The following is an 18,951-nucleotide window of genomic DNA, read 5'->3' as shown; positions in this document are numbered from 1 at the left end:
CTGGCCCGCTGCACCCTGGGCTCGGGCAGAACACGCTGGAGACGACATCTGGGGGCAGAAATAGAAACAGACATTACGGGCTCCCAGGAATCTTGAGGTGCAATGCCAGAAAGTAGGCGTCTTCTCCGTTGGCCCTGGCTCTCCGCTGTGGCTACTCTGCTCCAGGGCTTGGTAACCGCTTGGGGCCGTGCAGCCATCCAGAGGGGCGGACGTGGCCTGGGGACACGGTCCCCTTTGGTCACTTGGGGGGCTGTGCTTTCTCTGCCGGCCTGGTCCTTACTGCTCTCCCCTCCCCTGCCAGCCTCTGTGTTTCGAGCCCCAGCTGGCGTGGCGTTGGGGGTGCCAGCCCAAGGAAATGCAGATAAACTGGTTCCACTAGATCAGTGGGTCTCAAAATGTATCATTGTCACCTGGGATCTTGTTGAAAACGCATTCTCAACCCCTCTGAAATGAGAAACTGTTGGGGTCCAGTGAGATGCAGTTTGACAAGCCCACCAGGTGACTTGGATGCACGCTCTGCACCCCCCCCCCCCAGACACGTGAGCAGCAGGAGGGCGGGACCACGTCTGCTTAGTTCCTTAATGACCCCTGGCCTCTAATCTTGCACTCGGCACCTAGCAGATGCCCAGCCCATACTGGATGGATGAATGAATGCAGATGAATGCTATTTACATATATTTTAAAATTAGAGACACTGTAGGTTTACAGAAAAGTCATGTAAAGTATACACAGCCCTATAATTAATATGTCCCAAAGTGCCAGTGGGAAAAGCACGAACATTTCCCGTGCCCCTGTGTGCACATCAACACCGTATAGGTTCGCTCAATCAATGCAACACTTTGAGGTCGCACCATGTCAGCGTTTTACAGGAATAATTACTGTTACGGTGGTATTAACTCTGTCTTGGCTTCACATGTACTGTTTGTATTCTTTAGTCTTCACAATAATCCTGTAAAGAAAGTAGCACCTCCATTTTATAGATGAGGAGATAGAGGTTCAGAGAAGAACCCATCATTTCAGGTACCAAGCAGTGGAGCTGGGATTTGAATCAGGTATTCAGAGTTCACGAGCCTCTAGCTGCTGGCTTTTTGAACATTTTTTTGTTTTGTTTTAGAGTGCGTTGGCCGGGAATCAAACCCGGATCTCCCACATGGCAAGCGAGAGTTCTACCACTGAACTACCCGTGCACCCACTTGGAATTCAGAAAGTCTTTTTGTAAAGGAAGGATATGCTTCTTGATTCTCAGAGCAGCCCCAAAAGACCCCTTGACCCTAAAGCAGACCCCAACCACCTCCCTCTCACCCAGGAATGGGTTTTTGGTGGGGCTGGATGGTGGGAGCTCGGGGGCTGCAGGCCAGAGACTAACAGGGCTTGGGTGCCAGGACAGAGGCATGGTAGTTCAGAGCCCAGGGTGGGTTTATCCTCAGCTTGATATGCATTTTTCTATTTAAAATTTTTCATTGCTAGATATGCATACATCATTTAGAAGGAAACTGTCTCCCAAAGTCTCAAGTAGCCCCTCCCTGCTGACCTCATGCCCCTCACTAGGCATCCAGTTAGAATTCTTCTCGCTGCTTCCGCTGGTGTTCGCCTTTATATCTAAACCTCACGCTAATTCTCTCTCTTCATTTTTCAATTTTATGGATCACTTAAATTATAAAATATTTTCCAGCACGCATGTGCATCTTACCCTTGTGTATCTCTTCTGTCTGCACGTGCCCACCTGGGCTGGCTGGCCTTGGCCTCTAGTCTGACCTGGTGCCATCATCTTGGGGATTCTCTTTGGCGCTCTCTTGGGTTGGCTCTCCATCTTCCTGAATCCTATGTCTTCCTCTTTCCTGGGTTTCCACCTTGTTTGGCTGGAGCACATCCTCCAGTAGCTGCCTGAGAAAGAATCCATTGGAGATAAAATTTTCAAAAATCCATGTTTCTGAAAATGTCTTCCTTCTACCAACACACTGCCTTGAGATTTTTGAGGAGATATAAAAGTCTAGATTAGAAATCATTTCCCCTCAGAATTCAGAAGATGCTGCTTCACTGTTTTCTGGCTTCAAAATCTGCTTTGAGAACGTCAATGCTATTTCAAGTCCTGATTCTTTGTATGTGACCCATGCTTTCCTCTCTTTGGAAGTTTTTTTCTTTATGCTGGTATCCTGGTGTCCTAAAACTTCATGATAAAGAGGCTTGAGATAGTTCTTACATTTTTTAATTGGAAAGATTTAACATATGAAAATATAAATAAAATTAAAATATTACAAACCCATCTCCTCATCATCCAGCTTAATAAAACATTACCAATAAAGTTGAAACCCCACTTTAATTATTTTCCCTCAAGAGGTATCCCGAATCTGTTGTTTATCCTTCCTATGCATTTCTTTATTCTTTCACTGCATTAAACTAAATCTTAACATATAAAACTGTTTTGCATGTTTTAGAACCACTATATAAATAGTGTCATAATGTATTTATTTTCTGCAATCTGTTTCGTTGCTCAACATTGTTTGTGAGGCTCCTCTGTGCAGAGTGTGATCACTCATTTTCAGCACTGCAAAATATTCCTCTTTGAATATCTCATAATCACATGTCTATTCTTATGTTTATGGCATTTATGTTGTTTCCAGTTCTTAGCTAATGAAAAGGTGAGAACACTCTCTGCATGTCTCCTGGACCCACGCAGGATTTCTAGTTCTAGGGGTGCTTCTCAGTCCCTGGAAACACATGGGAGTCATCTGGTGGGGCCTTTAAAATTCCACGTGTCACCAGGGGGGAGAGTCTCCCTGGCGGCGTGGGAGATGACCCCAGGGATAAGCGTGGCCTTGGAATCGTGGGATTAACAATGCCATCCCGACCAAAACGGGGAAAATAAATGTAACAAAAGGTTACATTTATTACACTGATAATAAGGTTATCAGTGGCTGAGCGAGTTCAAATAGAGTCGAGAGGTTACTCTGGAGAATACTCTTATGTTAGACATTGCTCCTGAGCACAGCCTGCCAACCCCCAATCAAAACTATTCCTGCCAATCCTAAAGAACACGTACGGCAATATAAGATTCTACAAAGTTTCCAGGCACTACGATAACTTTCCTACAACCTCCAGACGGGTTCCTTGACCAGGAGAAGTCCTGAAACCCAGAGGGGCCAGCCTCTCCAGAACACCAACTAGTTCCATCTCCTCACGCCATATTATTGACAGCCCTTTCCAACATGAAAAAGTTAGAATGGGTATAGCCCAGATACCCCTGAAGAGGGGTAGAAAGATCAAAGGTGATGAGGGAGTTACACAGAGATGGTAGAGCTTAACAAATGAGTATGATTGCTGAATCATTATATTGATATCTCTTTTAGTCTCCACTATCTTAGAGTGGCTAGAAGTAAAAATCTAAAATTGTGGAATTGTAACCCATACCAAACTCTGAAATCTGTTCCAGAACTAATTGTCGTGATGTGCTTTGAATTTTATTGCTTTGTTGTGTATATTTTATTTTTCACAAAAAAGAAAAGTCAGTTGTGATGATAAATACACAGCTATATGATACTGTGAACCACTGATTGCACTTTGGATGAGTACGTGGTATGTGAACATATAATACATATCGATAAAAAATAAGTAAAAATTAAAAAAAAAAAACCCGGGGGGTGCAAGGGTAGTTCAGTGGCAAAATTCTTGCCTGCCCTGCAGTAGACCCGGGTTCGAATTCCGGCCCACGCACTTCCCCCAAACAAAAGAAACAAGCAAACAAAAAAGAAAAAGGAAAAACACACAAAACGAAAATTCAACAAATAGCGCTGCAATAACAGGATATTCATTGGAAAAAGAAGGAAATGTGACTCTAGTCATATAGCGTACAAAGAAAAAAAATCTGCATGTCAAGATTGCATCCCAAGTCAATGAAACCAGAATCTCCGGGGGGTGGGGCCAGCATCAGTTCTTTCTAAAGGTCCCTGGTCGATTTCCATGTGCAGCCAGGATGGACCACCAGTGCCTTGGACACAGCTACTTCAATCAGCAGCACCCAAAGCCTGGTGGAAGCCTGATCTTGGGCTGTCCAGATTAGGCACATTAGAGCCTGAGTTTTAGCAAGATCTCGGCCAGTTGGTATTACACGGTGGCTGCAGGTCTCGTTCATCTCCATCTACTAGGCTTTGCCGAACTGCTGCCACCGTTGGCTGAACTGGTCCACGGTGTGAAGCTTTTATTTCACTGTGCTGGGCACTTGGGGAGCTCTTTCTCTAGGGAAGGTCATTTCCTTCCCTAGAGGAATACTAGGAAGTATTCTTGTGTCACTTCTCTAATACTTTTCTCTTCTTTATTTTTGTCTCTCATTTTGAAATCCCGTTGGTTGGAAGTTGGACCTTCTCTTCTGACCGTACCATTTTTGTTGTCCGATTTTCTCTTCTATTTTTATATCTCTGTTTTTGGAATTTACTCTCTGGGGGGAGAGTTTTCTCTCCTCTCCTCTTCTGTCCCTTAGAATGCATTTTTAAATGTCTGCTATTATGTTTTTAATTCCCAAGCCCTTTAATATTTCCCTTTTAAAAAAAATTTTTTTTTTTGTTTCCTAGGTATGGTTTCTTCGGAAGATTCTCCTCTGCCTTTTTCTTTTGTGCACTGGGTCTCCGCATTTCTGGATGTAGGTTTTCCACAGTGATGACTGCTGGGTGCCTATTCTCATTGTGAGTGAATACGGCAAAGCTTCCGGGAAGCTCGTCGTCCCGGGGAGGGGGTGGGGTTGGTTCGCAGGTGACTGAGCAGAGACCGGTCTTTCCTCTTTGGTCAGTTTCCCCAGAGAGAAATTCAATCCTCTTCTGCTCTGGGGTTGGGGCGATGGGGAACAGGCTTGGCTGTTAGCAGGGGAAGGGGGCTGAGGGTCTCCCCATGAACCATCCCCGATTTTGATGAGGAATCTCACTCCCAGCCTGCAGCTGGGCTCGGGTCCCCAATCCAGAACCTTTTTGATTTGCTCTTGGCAGGTAGTAAACCTGTCTCCCAACTCAGGGTGGGGAGGGGCAGTCACCAGGCCGTGGGGGCTGGGAGAGGGGGCCTAACCATTTATTTCAACCACTGCCATATTCAGACTCATCCTGAACGCCCACTTTAGGGATACCTGGTCCCTCTAGGCGCTGAGCGCTTGAGGGTGGGGTGGGGGTTCGGAAAGACCAACGGGCTTGCAGGTGCTTGGTTTCCCTCCTAGCAGAACTTCGGTGGCGAAGAGGAAGCTGATATTAAAGTTCCACTTTTCCATTTGCCAAAGCTTTTCAGCCATCTCTCATGTGCTGCCAACTCCTCCCTTGTTCCCTTGGTCTTTGTGGTTTATGCCATTTTCACTCCTTTATGTAATTTCAGCGGGGCTTTGGGGAGGCAGAGGAGATACAAATGTGTAGAGAACATGGCATCTAACCAGAAACCCTGGTCCATTTAAAAACATCTTAATGTTAAGAATTACTGATTGTGTATGTAGAATGGAATGATTTCTAAATGTTTTGTTAGTTAATCTTTTTTAATTCATAAAAAAAAATCACCTTGATTCATTTGATAACCCCCCCAAAAAAATATCTTAAAATAAGCACATACCAGTGTGTTCAACTCATTTTGGTTATTTGTATGTGTACATAAAAGTTTTTTTTTTTTACGTGGAGGGCCTTGCTTTTTCCCTTCCACAGTAGGTACGTTCGCTCTGATATAATACAGTCGGCTCCAGCTCATTCCTTTTGTTGGGGCTTGGGAAGTGTTCCAGTAAACTGATGTGTGCCACATTTTTTTTCTACCCATTTTTCTATCGATGCATCTCAGAAACACATACAATTGAGTTCGTTTGCTCAACACACTGGCTCAATGCAAATTCTAATCTTTATTGTTTTAATTCTGAAGCATAACATGTCACAGGGAAATAGAATTTTTTTTTTTTTTTTTACCATTTGCCAGGAGCAAGGGCAAAGAAAGTTCCCAGCGGGGCCTGAGAGCGCTGGGCTTGGGAGAGGCCAACCCTTCTAGAACTGGGCACACAGGCCCGGGAGGAGGTGGGAGTGGAGAGCAGGAAGGATGGGAGGTGGGTGTGGACACACACACACACACACACACACACACACACACACACACACACACACACACACACACACACACACACACACACACACACACACACACACACACACACACACACACACACACACACACCATGCTCTCTCTTCAGGGAAGTGTACTCCAGGAGCATTGGCCAGCACTTTGAATTAGGTATTTTTCATGCCAAACCGAATCTACTGAAGTGAAGAGAAGTGAATTAATGGCTTGGGGGAGCCGCGTGCCCTAGCTGGGGCCTCGATGGAGGCTCATCTAAGGAGTGAATTCATGGCAGTCGTCGGAATGGCTCCCGTCTCCACAGCTGAAGAGAAGCTGATCAAAACCCGGGGTGGCCGAGGGAGGCAGGCTGTGAAAGAAACCTCTCAAAGGGCGGGAGAGAGGGCCAGGGCTGCTGCGGCCCTGGCAGGGGAGGGAGGGGAAGGGCGGGCAAAGCCCTCACTCCACCTGCCCGGGGTGCCACCGCGCGCCTCCTGGGGCCAAGCTGGGCTTCGAGAGGAACCGCCCAGGGTTATTCTGCTTCCTGCCCTCATGCCAATGTGGAGGGAACCCTGCCTGGCTCCCCTCTGGACCTGCAGGGCAGATGGGGGCGCCGCGGGACGCCCCGTCTGAAGGGCCTCCCAGCCCACCCAAGGCGTGAGAAAGCTGGAAATGAACACAGGGTAGCCAGGGGCTGGGGGCAGGGGGAGAGCAATAAATAAAGGCCAGTGGCTGAGTTTGGGGGTAGGAGTGGTGGGAGAGGAGAGAAGGGGTGCACAGGGTGGGGGGAAGCAGACCCAGCCCCCCCAGGTGTGTTGAGTCTGAGGTGAGGCCTGCGGCCGGCTGAGGACCCAGGACCGGTCAGGAAGGAGCCACCTGAGCTGCTGGGGCGCGGCGCCAGCGCCCTCCGTCTCCCGGACTCGGCCGCAGCAAAGTCTGCTCCGGGCACCGAACGCGCCTCCGCCCGGGGCAGGCCGAGGGGACCTCGAGGGCCGCGTCAGCAGTGGGGACTCGCCCTGGTGTGTCTTTTGCCTTTGGGGGAAGAGAAAAAAAAGACCACCACAGGGTGAGCAGGGGCCGCGGCTGCCCCGTCCCTCGGCAGCTCCCCTCTCAGGACATTCTGACCTCTGGGAACGAAATGGCAGTGACCATGGAGGTGGAGGGCGCCCGGCTGCAGCGGCCCCCACACCTGAGGCCACCTCCCTCATCTGAAACTAACTTGGGGGGCTGCCCGGGTAGCCCAGGTGGGGAGCCCAGGCGATGTCGGCATGGGCCAGGGCAGGTGCGCACTCCAGCACACACTTTCCTCTGGGGCAATCCTTTTCAGTCCTGGAACCCCTTCTCTGCATGGTGCCACGTGGCTTCCCCATTTATCAGCTTATTTCCTGAGCTTTCAGGCCAGGTGGCCTGAGGACTGAATTTTCCCTGCCAGGCCACGCCAGGAGGGAGAGGAAGATGTGCCCGCTCTAGCGATAATGGAACTGGGAGCAGAGAGCTCAGATACTGGGTTGAGCCATATCAAATTGCCCGTCCTTGACTATTTTAATCTGCAAAAATGCAATTTTGTGTGATTCTACCTGCTGGCTTGTCCAAGGTCCCACGGGGGTGGGGTGGGGGCTGGGACTAGAGTTCAGGCCTCAGCGAGGGCTCAGGTGGCCCGAGGTGGGGGTCCACGCTGCCTCCCGCCCCGGAGACCTATCCACCCGTCGCCTCCCTCTCGGATGCCCTTGGGGTGGGGGGGGGAGATGGGGGGAGAGAGGGACGCTGAGCACCCAGCAGGGTTTCCTGGATACCGCTGTGCCCAGGGGGGCCTGCATGGGGCCAGCCCACAGTGCACAATTTTCTCAGGCTCGAGTGTGAGCCTTGGATCCTTGCCTTTCTCCTCTCTGTGCCTCAGTTTCCACACCTGTCCAGTGGAGACGATCGTCTTCCGCCTACTCTGCCGAGAGCAGGAAAAGTGGCCTCCGGGGGCCGGGGCAGGCGGGGGCTCGAGTGGGCCCTTGTTCCCCCCCCCACTATCTGGGTCGCCCCGGGGTCTAGCTCTCTTTCTGGTGGGTTGTTTCAGGTTCCTCGGCTATGGGGTAGGTTTCTCGAGGACACAGATGGTCCCGGCCCTGCCCGCCAGGCCGGGATGAGGACACGCCTGTCTGCCCGACAGTCCTCGGACAGCGCCTGGCCAGGGGGCCTGGCACTGGGGAGCCGTGGGGAAACAGGAGTTACTACGATCACTGTGGAGGGGGGAAGCTGCTTTGAAAAATGAGGCATTCATAAAGTGCAGGATGGTGATGGGCATTGCTATAATTTCCAGTAATGGCTAGGATGGCGTCTGTGGTCACTCTGGCCCCCACTCCCCCGCCACTGTCACCGGCAGGGACGGGCCTGGAGCTCCTGTTTCCCCACACCCGACACAGCGCTCAGTAAATGTGGGGAACTGCAAACATCACTTGCCACATTAGGGTCTGAGAGGGCTGAGTGGGAGAGGCCGAGGGGCTTGGGGGGGAGCAGGAGAGGAGATGGACGGCCGCGAGGAGAGGCTTGGCACTCACTGGGGCCCTTCGGGTGGGGCCGGGGCGAGGTGGCTTCCTTTGGGTCTGCAGGGCCCGCCCCCGGCTCGCTGGCCAGGCTGCTCTGACTCCCGGACTGCTGGCTGGGGGGGCGGGCCAGCCCCATCCTGGGGGACAGCATGCTGCCACCTGCAACAGACCACATGCGGGCCCGAGTGGCTCGGTGCCGGCCCCTGGGCCCAGCAGGGATGACCTCCTGAGCCCATCTGTAGTAAGGGGACAAGGGGGAGTTGAGGGGACAGTGTGCTCAGCAGCCCCCTATCCTGAGAACTGCCAGCCCCCTACCCATGGGCTGCCACGTGCTGACCTGACCCCACCCTCTCATCCCCTGATGATTGTGCCAAGATATATAAAGGCAACAGAATGGCGGGTCTTTTTACTTGGTGCCAGACAAATTCACCAATATGGAAATTGGGAATTAACCATTTCTCCTGCATTTATAGAATAAGACAGGATGTGGGGAGGAGAGGGGCACGTTTCAGTTAAATAAGGGAGACAGTAGTTGTTGGTTTCACTAACTAAAGAATCCTCACGCAGAAAGGCTGGCCAGTCCTTGCCTGGCCTGGGAGCCCGCCCCAGTTCCTCTTTTCCCGGGACCGCTGAGCTGGGGGTGGGACAGAACCTGCCAGAAACCAAGGCTGGCAGGTGAATTTCCTTTACACTTTTCTAATGCAGAATCTTTGGTCTGAAGGGGCCTACGGGATGGTCATCTAGTCCAGGGACAGTTTGTGTCTCTTGTGCCATCTCTGCCTGTCGATAATAATCACTTGGAAAAGGGCATTGATGGGGGGGGGGGGGTATTCAGAGGCATGCCAAGGCTCTGGGGGAAAGAGTATCATAATCGACTCATAATGTCTGCCCTGGATCTAGCAGTGGGGGTGGTGGTACATGTCTAGGCATTGGCCGTCTCTGATTGGCTCAAATCCTGCCTCCAGCAGGAATTCTTTCCACACCAGCTCTGGCAGGGGGGTCACCCAGCCTGGGCCCTACGACAGCCCCCAATTTTATTCCAGTTGGGGGTGATTACAGTTATTATAAAACACTTTCTTCCCTTGTACTCACATCAGCCTCCTTGAAACTTCCTTCAGAGACTCCAGTTCTAACTGCTGGAGCAAATCTGGATAAAGCCCTTTTCCTGGGAGGGCCCTTCATCGTGTTTAAAGAAAAAGAAAACGTGTCTCCTAGGCCTTTTCTGCTCCAACCCAATACTCCATGGTCACAAGGAAAGCTCAGGGACGTTAAAGTCAGAAGGAACTTGCAGACCAACTGCTTCATCTCTCATACTACTGAGAACACAACAGAGGCCCAAGAGGTGTGCAGGCAGAGGACTCCACTTTATGACCTGCTCTCCAGTGGTGCTAATACTTTAGCTCTGAGACATCCCACCTTCCAGGGCCACTTCTCCCACCTGAACCAGAACAACTCGACAGATACCTGCCAGGGAGCAGCGGGCCAGGAAGCAGCAAAGCCCCTCTGCTCCCGGGGCTTCTGAAACGAGCAATGTTACTTCCATACTCACCTGAATCCCCCAAGGGTTTGTCGACTTTAGGGTCTCTGACCCCAGTGGACGGGACTCTGTCCTCCAGGCTGGAGGAGCTGATATCTGAGTCACTGTCACTGCCACTGGAAACCACTGGAAAAGAGACAGGTGCCAATGCAGGAGGTCATCCCTACCGGCCACTGCCAGAGGGCCCAGGGCAGGCCTCTCTCTCGGACTGTGACAAAGTAGCACAGAACCTCAGCTGGTCCCCAGGTTTGGGGCATGAGAAACAACGGCCTGGGATGGGAGGATACTGGCCAAGACCCCACCACAGGTTACTGGATGAGCTGCAATGAGAACCCAGCCTGCCGGCTCCCAGGTCAGTTCCTTCAGCAGAGTCAAGTGTGGTTTCCAGCACAGGTTGTGGGACCAGACTGCCAGGGCTGGAGTCACGGCTCCTACAGTACAATGTGCCTGAGTTCCCTTGTCTGGAATGTTTCCCACCTCAGAGGGTTGTTCTGCAGCTTCAGTGAATTAAAAGTGTGAAGTACCTAGAAGGCTCCATGAGGTCAGCTATGCCTGTCATTTTCATTACTGCATGGCATCACCTTTCACTGTTAAGCATTGCCAGGTGGAGGCCTCAGAGCAGTCGTGCCTGCTCCAAGGGTGACAAGCAGCTTCCACCACAGCGAGAGGGTCCCGGCGCTGCTTCAGGGAGGGGGCGATGTGTGGAGGTGGTTGGCCCAGGTGTGAGCCCTCCCTGCTGGTGCCAGTCACACCCGGCCTGTGGCCCGGCCTCCTGGCGCCAGAGGGTTTGCCTCTGGCTCTGCAGCCCCCTCCCCAGTGGCAGGTCGCTGAGGTCACCCCTGGCCAAGCTGCCTGACCGCTGCCCAGTGTGCTGTGGTTTGTCCCAAAGCAGTACACCTGGTGGACTTGTGGGTCTCGGCCTCACCAGGTCATACAACAAAGGTGTGTGACATTGGGCACATCGGTAGCGAGCACAGAACTGAACCAGGCCAGAGGCCCTCCTGCCCTTGCATGGCACGGGGTAGGGCACCGGTGGGTCCCCGTTCCTCCCTTCTGCCTTAACAGGTGGCTCAGACAGTCTCCAGGGGAGGCAGGAGGTGGGCCTGGAGCGGCCTCTCGGGGTTGCGCTTTCCCTGGTGGCTTGGTTACTGGCTGCCCTGAGTCCGAGGGCCCCCGCGGTGGGTGGGGTTGCAGATGCCCACTCTGCCCTTCCCCAGGGTGACCACAAACGCAGTAGAGGGCTCACGAAGGCTGGTATGCAATTCAAGCCTAAGAGTCGCTGAAGGAGGTGGACAGACTTTTCTGGGATCATGGGTTCAGCGTCAGCAGGGAGTGGCAGGGGAGTCTGTCTTGGTGGGAGGGAAACTTCCTAGGTTGGGGTGGGGGGAGGTGGGAAAGAGCCGGGGGAGCCAGCCCATAACGAACACCCTCTTTGGTAAAAACTCTCTTTTCTGGCACCAGCAGGACCACTGCTGGCTGGTTCATCAAGAGCGGGAGTCATAATACAGAATATGTGCATACTTTGAACATTCTATTTTTATTTTAAACATATCCATGTGCATCTACTCGCCAATCTTCTGATGTTTCTTTGAGATTGGGCTCACACGCTCTTTCATGTATTAGCTGCATACACATTGCTTTGTCTGAGTCCCAGACTCAGGGTCTTTAAATTGCAGCAAGAACTTAAAGACTCTGGCAAAGTAATATGAGTGCGGAATTTTTCTGTATTTTTCCATTTCTTCCTCCGTTTTTCACCATCGTCCTGTCCACACCTAATCAACAGCGTTTCTTTGAAACAAATTGCCTCTGTCAAGACTTTCCAACTTCTTGGTTTTAATGAAACCCTCTCTTTCCTAACTCTTTTCATCAACTTTCTTAACATTTAATTAAATTTGGTAATTATAATAAGTGCAGCTGCATAAAAAGGTTGCACCTGCATAAAAACGTTTGGGATCAAAGGGAACGAGCGCTCCTGGGTGGATAACTTGCTCTAATGGTGGGGCTGGTGGGACTCTCTCACCCACAGAACGAAAGCGATGGTTTGGAGAGAGCTGGCAGGGGCCGCCTGTTACCCCAGCCACTGTTACATCAGGTGCTCCATCATCCAAACTACCCCCTGGCCGTGGGTACCCTTTCTGCAGGGGATGAGACTGGGGAAGAATCCACTGAGACAGGGCTGGGCAATTGGCTTCAGTGGGTTGGCCCAGCCCTTCGGGAGCGGCCTGCTGAGAAGGGGCGGGTCGGTGGACAACGGGGATGCCTGTGCGGGGGGAGGGGGGGGACGGTGGTACCCCTGCCACGTGTTTTCCATCTGGAGCCACAGCCTTCTGGGGAGCCTCTGTGCCTTCAGCCGGTGTTACTTTACAGCTAAGGGGGCCCCAGCTCCCAGCACCAGGCAGCCGGGGTGCAGCTGGCTGACCACATGGCTTTAAGACTCTCTCCCCACCCCTGCTTTGGGAGCAGGTGGCCCCCTTACCCCTGCATCTTTCCAGACCACCATGTTCTGCCAATTTTGCCTCCAAAATGGTTCTTGAATCAATCATCAAGGCTTCATCGCCTCTAGTCCAGACTCCTGCGGTAACTCCCCCCCTGGGCCCACCTGCGGCGCTTCCCTGGCATTTCCCCCTCCACCCAGCCGGGGGATGCTCCAGCCCAAGCACAAAGCCTCTCCTTGCCTCACCCTCTTCAAAGGCTTCCCCTAAACTTCAGGAGCAATTCCAAGCTCCTGCCCTTTGTCCACTTCTCCAGCCTCCCCTATCCTACTAGCTCCTCCAACCCCAAACGGCACATAGGTCCTGCCAAACTCTGCTGCTGGTTATCACCTGCCGCAGGGACTTGCTTCCCCCTGCCCTGCGTCACCTCCTCCAGGAAGCCTTCCCCCACCCTGACTGTGCCCTGGCTGGCTGAACGCCCTGTGCATTCTGCTACAATGGCACGGAGCACTTTCTGCTTTAAGTGTTGGCAGGTCTGTTTCCCCAACTAAAAAGTAAAGTTCCTTGAGGGCAGAGACAAACTGTGCCCACAGATGGGGTCAGGGTGGTTCTTTTCCCGCACAGCCTGGACAACGCGGGCTGGAACAAAAGTGACGGCAGTGATGCGGCTCCCAGCCTCTTCCTTCCGTTGCCTGCTCAAGGCTTCTGCCTTGTCCGGCTCTGTTTCCTTCCCTACCCTGTCCTCAAGGGACAGTTGTGGTTTGGTCTTTTGGGCTTTCATGATGTAGAACTGAGAAGGAACAGGGATGCGGAGCAGCTGTGGCTTATGTGCCCCCTTCAGAGTACGTGAGAAATCCAAGCGGAAACTTGACTTGTGGACCTGCTTCTCGGTTCCTGGACTGGGTTTCTTGGATCAGGAGTTGACAGTGACTGACCCTCACGGCCGTCGGCTTTATAAGCACCCACTGTCTGACTTGCCCCAACCCTGTGGGTCCCCAGACAAGGGGGTGTGGGAGTGGGTGAGCAGGAGGCAGGATTTCTATTACACACCTGGAGCAAGGAGCTCCCCATATCTCCCCTGAGACAGTGGTGGGGAGCTGGGGAGGATTTGGGGTTCCCTCTCTCCTGCAGTGTTAAGCTGTGGGCTGTTCCTTGGCAGAACCAGCGATTGATCCCAGCACTGGTTTCCCCATCTCTCCGCCAGAGGTGCTGTCAGGTTCTCTACTTGTTCTTCCTACCTTGGAATGGTCTCTGTTCCTGCTGGCTGACATGCAGGAGCTCCGTAACTCTGGCGCCCATGGGGACATGGGGCTCGAAGATATAAGTGATGCCTGGACCTTCTGGCGCAGATGGGCACACACCAAGGGGCACGCAATAGCAAGAGCATGCACGCGCCTGTGCATCGGATGGAGAGGACGCGGCAAGCTCATTTAGCCCGTCTTCCCACCCTCCTCCCCATCACCTGCGGTCACGGTGGTGGGCTGGGAGCAGGTGGAAAATGCAGGAAGACCCTCCACGCTGCACATACAAGGAGAATCATGTCTGCTGTGAGCTGTGTGTCTCATCCAGGATGTCAGCCCTGGAGGCGGGGTTAGGGTGCCAGGTGGCCTGGTCCCCGTGAGGTGCCCGAGTTGCATGAGGTTTAAAAAGAACCGAACAACTCCCCCAACACAAGGCGGTTGGTTTGCTCTTTGTCTCCTTTTACAGGCCCCAAAGGTCCATAGTCATAGAAAAAGGGGTGCATTAGCCAGGGTTCTCCAGGGAAACAGAACCAATGGGAGATATGTATTATGTAAATATTATGAGATTATTATAGGAATTGGCTCATGTGATGGTGGGATAGATGGGCAAATCCAAATTCCGTAAGGCAGGCCGCAAGCTGAGAATTCCAATGAAGGTTTCCGACGAAGTCCCCAGGAGAAGCTCACTGGCTAAAGCTGAGAGAGAACTTCTCCCTTCTGACTGCTGAAATCATCACTTCTCCCTTTAAGGCCTCCAACTGATTGGATGAGACTTCTCCCATTGCTGCAGGCATCTCCTCAGTTGACTGTGGATGTAACCAGCCATGGATGCAACTGACGGATGATTTCAATCCATGAAATATCGTCACAGTAACAATCAGGCTGGTGCTTGCTGGACCAAACAACTGGATGCCATAAGCTGGCCAAATTGACACAGGAACTTAATCCCAGGGACTAAAAGCTTCAGATGACAACTGAGCTCACACACACCGAGCAGGGAACCAGCCAGCAACCCGGCTCAAGCACCTTTGCTCACGGTGTCTGGGATTTCAAGCTGAGGCTGGGCCTCAGCTTAGAGGTCTTTGTGGTGCAGACCCAAATCCCACCTCTAATCCACTCAAAAGAAACAAACCAAAGGAAGTTGGCAGTGTCTGAGCCGGCACTTCTCGGCAGTGGGAAGTAAATACACTTAGGAGCCCAGTGAAATGTTCTTGGATCCCATCCCGACACACACGCCATTTACCCAAATATCCACGGCTTCCTCTGGCAGCAAAGGAGGAAGCTGCTGCTGCTTCCTCCCCCTGAAATGTCACCATAAAAGCCAAATCTTGGCTAACTTGCCATTCGATTGCTGTTGCCACCTTTCTCTGCCTGCACAGCAGCTGTGATCATAAATCTTCCAGGTCTATCAACAAAGCTTTTAGGCTCATAAATCTTTTGGCCCTTTGCTCTTCCATCCTCAACAAAATGCTCAGTGTCTGGAAGCTGATACTTTTTTTTTCCCCCTTTAACTCCCCAGAGGATGAGTCTGGGACAGCTCGGTGACTAGAGCTTGGATTCTGCCCACGCCTGATTTTTCAGATTGAAGATGGGAAAACACCAGGGAGAAGTTGAGAAGACTGTCCCAATAGCCTAACTGTGAAGGAAGCATCATAAAATAGTCTCCCAAGCTCTGCAGGGTGAGGCAGGCAGGAGGGAAGCCTGCCCAGCCTGGTCTCTCTCCTCAATTGCTCTCTTGGACCACTTGCCTAGGGACCTGGCATCTCTGAGATTTTCCCATCATGCCCCAGAAGGGCTGCCCTACTCTGCTCAGCACTTGTTCTCACCAGTGGATAGCCCCAGCACCAGTCATGCCCAGTTCTCTGGGGATAAGCCAGATTTTTTTTTTTTCTTCCTCCTGGCTTGTTCTTGGATGGATTTGCAATTTGACTGTCACCATGGAAACTCAAGAGTTTTGGTACACGGAGGGGGGCAGGGAAGTCTTCACTTTTGGAAAGACTTTTCTGACTGCCTTAAAAGGACCCTGGTTTGGCGCTGCTGTCCCATGGAAACACTCTGCCTGGGACGGTCCAGGGGAAAGCCTGGATGCTGCCCACTGGCACTGACAGTGCCATGCTGGGATTTGGGGGCCCTGCTTCCAGGCTCTGCTCCACCACTGCCTCTCTCTGTGACCTGCCAAGTCCCCAAGCCACTCTAGGCTTCATTGCAGGAACCAAAAAGCTGGCCTGGGCAGCTTCCCTGGATCTGAATCTTAGGACTCAACTTCAGCTCAGCTCTGTCCCACATGGAGAGACCCCCCCAGTGCCCCTCCTGGTTGAGAGGTGGGTGAATTCCCCTTCTGGGCCACACAAAATTCTCCTGCCTGGCACAGGGACTGCCAATAGCCTGCGAGCTGGGAAGGCACCTGTGAGCTGCTGCTCCGCCTGGAGGCTCCCAAGGCCCCCAGAAATTATGGGGATTAGAGGAAGAGAGATATTTTCAGCAAACATTCTGCCAAGGCAAAGCAGATGGTGGAAGATTTTTGCATTCTAAAAACAAAAAGTTTTGTTTTTTTTTTAATGTAAGGGAAAGATGATAAGGCCCTGGGGAATGCAATTAGCATTCCCAATTAGCTCTCCCCAGCCCTCCAGGCTGATGCCATGGCACCTGGGCCAGGTTAGAACTGCCTGGAACCTCCCCTCTCCACCCCACAAAAAACACATGGCCAGGTCTGGCCTGAGAGCCTCCTGGGATGCCTCCACAAGTCTGGGGCTCCGTTTTTGGTGACAGCAAGAGGGAAGAGTGGGGTGGTGGGAAGGCAGGGGCTCTGAGTCAGACAGATGCAGGTTTGTGTCCTGGTTCTGCCGCTTCCCAGCTGCGTGACTTTGGGCTGGTGTCTTTCCCTCTCTGTGTGCTCAGAGGACCCATCTGTGAAACGGGGGATGATGGCTCCCTTCCTGGGTTGCTTGGACGTGAAAACAGGTATCACAGGTAGTGCCTGGTATGTGCTACACAGCATCTGTTTTACTTGATGAGGCATCCTGAAAGCACAGTCCCAAACAAAGGCACAGCATGGCCTCCGGGCTCGCCACATTCAGTGCCCAGGCCATCGTCACAGGGGTGGACTCATCTCTTAGGAGGGAGCCTGGATTCCCAAGCTTTGCTTCACAGCCATTTGGAAGCTGGGCAGGGATTTGAACCCTGGTTTATCTGTTGCCAGGATCCTTCTGACCTGCCGGGCCCCCCGTGGCACCACCTCGTCCTGATGGCTCTGCTCCCTCAGAAATCCTTCCCGCCAGGCAGGCCGCTTTGCTCTCGGTCTCCCCAGCAGGCCCCTTCCGTGTTTCTCTCTGGGCCCTTACCCCTGTCAGAGGCAGGGGCCGCAGAGTGGAAAGAAACACTTCTAGTCCCAGCATCTAGGGCTCCTTCCCTGGGGTCCTTCCCGCAGGCTGTTTGCGGCCCTGAGGGTGGCCCCAGGCAGAGAAGGCGTCAGCAGGGGCAGCGCCACCGACTGGGGCTGGGGATGTGGATTTGGGGAGGGACAGGTTTCCTATGCTTGTTCATCCTCCATCGATTTTAATTAACTCCCTCTTTCAGGTGCACAGACAGGCAGAAGGCACCAGATAATGAAGACGAATCTTTAAATCAAGATGTGGTCACCAGCAGTGAAATCCTGTAGTCCCTCCTCCTTAGAATAGCTGGGCTTGCCACTGAGCAGCGCCTTCTCAGCAACCTCGAAGGACACTCGAGTGGAAGAGCCAGACTGCCGGACAGACCCGTGGGGGGAGGGGCTGCCGAGGCCCGTTGCCATGGCCACGGGAGGAGTGGACGGGGCTGTGCACCGCGCGCACAGAGGCTGCCTCCTTCCAAACCCGAGGCCCCAGAGGGATGGGCTCTGCTCTGGACACTCACTCCTGTCCCCACAGGGACGAGACGCTGCAGCCGGAAGAGGCCTCTGGGGAGTCACAGGTGTCCCCTCTGCTCCCTCCTCTGCTCCTGCCTCCCTCCCTCCTGCCCTGGGAGTCAGGACTGGCTGTGCTTGGCTTGACCTCGCCAGCTGCGTGAACCTCATTTCCTCATCTGTAAGATGGGGGGAGTCGCGGGACCCCCTCAGCAGGGGCTCCTTCCCCGGGGTCCTTCCCGCAGGCTGTTTGCGGCCCTGAGGGTGGCCCCAGGCAGGGAAGGCGTCAGCAGGGGCAGCGCAACCGACTGGGGCTGGGGATGTGGATTTGGGGAGGGACAGGTTTCCTATGCTTGTTCATCCTCCATCGATTTTAATTAACTCCCTCTTTCAGGCGCACAGACAGGCAGAAGGCACCGGATAATGAAGACGAATCTTTAAATCAATAAAGATGTGGTCACCAGCAGTGAAATCCTGTACTCCCTGACTTGCTTGAAGAGCTCCAAATAGAATGGGAGATTGACGGCAGGGCAGCTCCCTCAAGAGAAAAACACAATGCACTGATGGGGGTGGGGGTGTTCAGGGAGGGCTGCCTGGAGGAGGTAGATTTTAAGAACAGACACCATTCAGGCAGATAGAAAGCCTGCAGGGGGGGGTGTCGCCTGGCATACTAGACAGAAGCCAGGATAAAGCACAGGCCCAGAAATGGGCTCCTTTGGGGTCAGGACGGCCTTGCTGGCTCAGGAGAGCGGCTCCAGCTCAGGACACTTGGGGAATGAAGGGCGCGTGTGGCTTGGGTACCCTCTGTGCTGTTTTCTGCTTGACAGGCTATTGCTTCCGGCTTCCAGAAGCAATAAGGGGAGTGCATGCCTCCTGCCCACTCTTTTGCTGGAATGTGTCTTTGACTTTTTCTCTGTGTCTGCAAGCCTTTGTCTTTCTTTTACTTCATCTCTTGTTGATGTTTTTTCTCCCTCTCTGCCTTGGCCTCTCTCTGAGTCTTGCATTTACACCTCTGTGTTTCTCGGTGTTCTGAGTCTTCTTGGGTCTGTCTCTTGGTTCTTCTTTCTCTGATTTTGTTAACTTGCCCTCCTGTCTCGGCCTCCTGTCCATCTGTCTCTGGGTCTCCGTCTTTTCCCTCCAGACCACCCTGTGTCCTCTGCTAGGGGTCAGGCTTTCTTGGACTCTGGGTTTGTCCCTCCCCCTCCCCCAGGCAGGAGGGATCTGTGCACAGAGCTTCGGGCGGGGCTGAGCTGCTGTATTTCAGGGAGGG

At 52.8% G+C, this 18,951-nt stretch overlaps 1 protein-coding gene across 6 annotated transcripts in view; it reads right to left on the bottom strand.

The window, feature by feature from the left end:
• Positions 1-5,832: 5,832 nt before the first annotated feature.
• RPH3AL (rabphilin 3A like (without C2 domains)) overlaps positions 5,833-18,951 on the bottom strand; it is a 144,448-nt gene continuing 131,329 nt past the window's right edge. For 2 of the 6 annotated variants that reach the window (XM_077165456.1, XM_077165457.1), the window contains exons 8-10: positions 10,141-10,254; positions 8,604-8,750; positions 6,940-7,089 (exon numbers count right to left, since the gene is read on the bottom strand). In XM_077165456.1, coding sequence (XP_077021571.1) covers positions 7,055-7,089; positions 8,604-8,750; positions 10,141-10,254 — 296 coding nt within the window. In that variant the 3' untranslated portion in view covers positions 6,940-7,054. Of the gene's footprint in view, positions 7,090-8,603; positions 8,751-10,140; positions 10,255-18,951 lie in introns of all 6 variants that reach the window. The other 4 variants (XM_077165455.1, XM_077165460.1, XM_077165459.1 and 1 more) reach the window with 3 other exon arrangements.

This window comes from Tamandua tetradactyla, chromosome 6 (genome assembly GCF_023851605.1).
Source record: "Tamandua tetradactyla isolate mTamTet1 chromosome 6, mTamTet1.pri, whole genome shotgun sequence".
NCBI lineage: Eukaryota > Metazoa > Chordata > Mammalia > Pilosa > Myrmecophagidae > Tamandua > Tamandua tetradactyla.
This window is presented reverse-complemented; position numbering and strand designations above follow the sequence as displayed.